This window comes from Cucumis melo, chromosome 6 (assembly GCF_025177605.1).
Source record: "Cucumis melo cultivar AY chromosome 6, USDA_Cmelo_AY_1.0, whole genome shotgun sequence".
Taxonomy (NCBI): Eukaryota; Viridiplantae; Streptophyta; class Magnoliopsida; order Cucurbitales; family Cucurbitaceae; genus Cucumis; species Cucumis melo.
In genome coordinates, this window is record NC_066862.1 from 12235613 (window position 1) to 12236519 (window position 907).

At 43.2% G+C, this 907-nt stretch overlaps 1 protein-coding gene across 1 annotated transcript; it reads left to right on the forward strand.

Annotated features, from left to right (window-relative positions):
* Positions 1-678, forward strand: LOC107991462 (transcription factor MYB73-like). The gene has a single exon (XM_017046406.1). It carries the CDS (start codon positions 1-3, stop codon positions 676-678), a length of 678 nt encoding a protein of 225 aa, XP_016901895.1.
* The last annotated feature ends 229 nt before the right edge of the window (positions 679-907 follow it).

A 907-nucleotide genomic window follows, 5' to 3' on the forward strand; every position in this document is an offset into this window, starting at 1 on the left:
ATGCCCTCTATACACCCCGCCATCGATCGGGTGAAAGGTCCATGGAGTCCGGAGGAGGACCTCTTACTTCGAATGCTTGTCCAGAATCAAGGCGCTCGGAACTGGTCCCTTATCAGTCAATCCATTCACGGCCGCTCTGGAAAATCCTGCCGTTTGCGGTGGTTTAATCAGCTATGTCCTGGGGTGGAGCGTCGTGCTTTCACGCCAGAGGAGGACAAAATCATAGTAGAAGCACACCGGAAATACGGAAACAAATGGGCGACCATCGCTAGGCTTTTGAATGGACGAACAGACAATGCGATTAAGAATCACTGGAATTCGACATTGAAACGGAAGTTTAGTTCGAATGGGGAGAAGAAAACTGATTGTGGGAGTCAAGGTTCGACGATTTCTGGTTGGAATCAGTGTTTGAGTCGGTGTGGATCCGAGTCGAGCGATTCGGATCGGAGTGAGGAGATGAAACCGTCGACTAGGTTAACTCTGTGTCTTCCAGGAAGCGATGAGTTAGGGCCGGTGCAGCCGCAGAAGAGTATTTCATGTTTGCCGGTGGAGAGAAACGAGAGAGTGAAACTGCCGTGTTTGGGTGAGGAATTTATGTGTGTGATGCAGAAGATGATTAAAGAAGAGGTGAGGAATTACATGGCGGAATATGAAGAATTAATTAGAAAAATAGGGTAAAGATCAATGAGATGAAGAAAGAGGGGTTTTTGTTGGTATTTGTTTGGGTGTTTTTGAATTTATTGATTTTAAAGGAGAGGTAAAATGCACAGCTACAACACTAACTTTAACTTCAATTGCTTTCACTTTCTAGTAGATTTAAGGCCCAATATTTAGCATTTAGGAATTATTTTAAATATATAGGTTTTTTTAATCTTTCATTATTCATCCCAATATTTTGACCCTATTT

Coding starts and splice junctions, on each gene's coding strand:
- LOC107991462 (XM_017046406.1), top strand. CDS start 1: ATGCCCTCTATACACCCCGCCATCGATCGGGTGAAAGGTCCATGGAGT.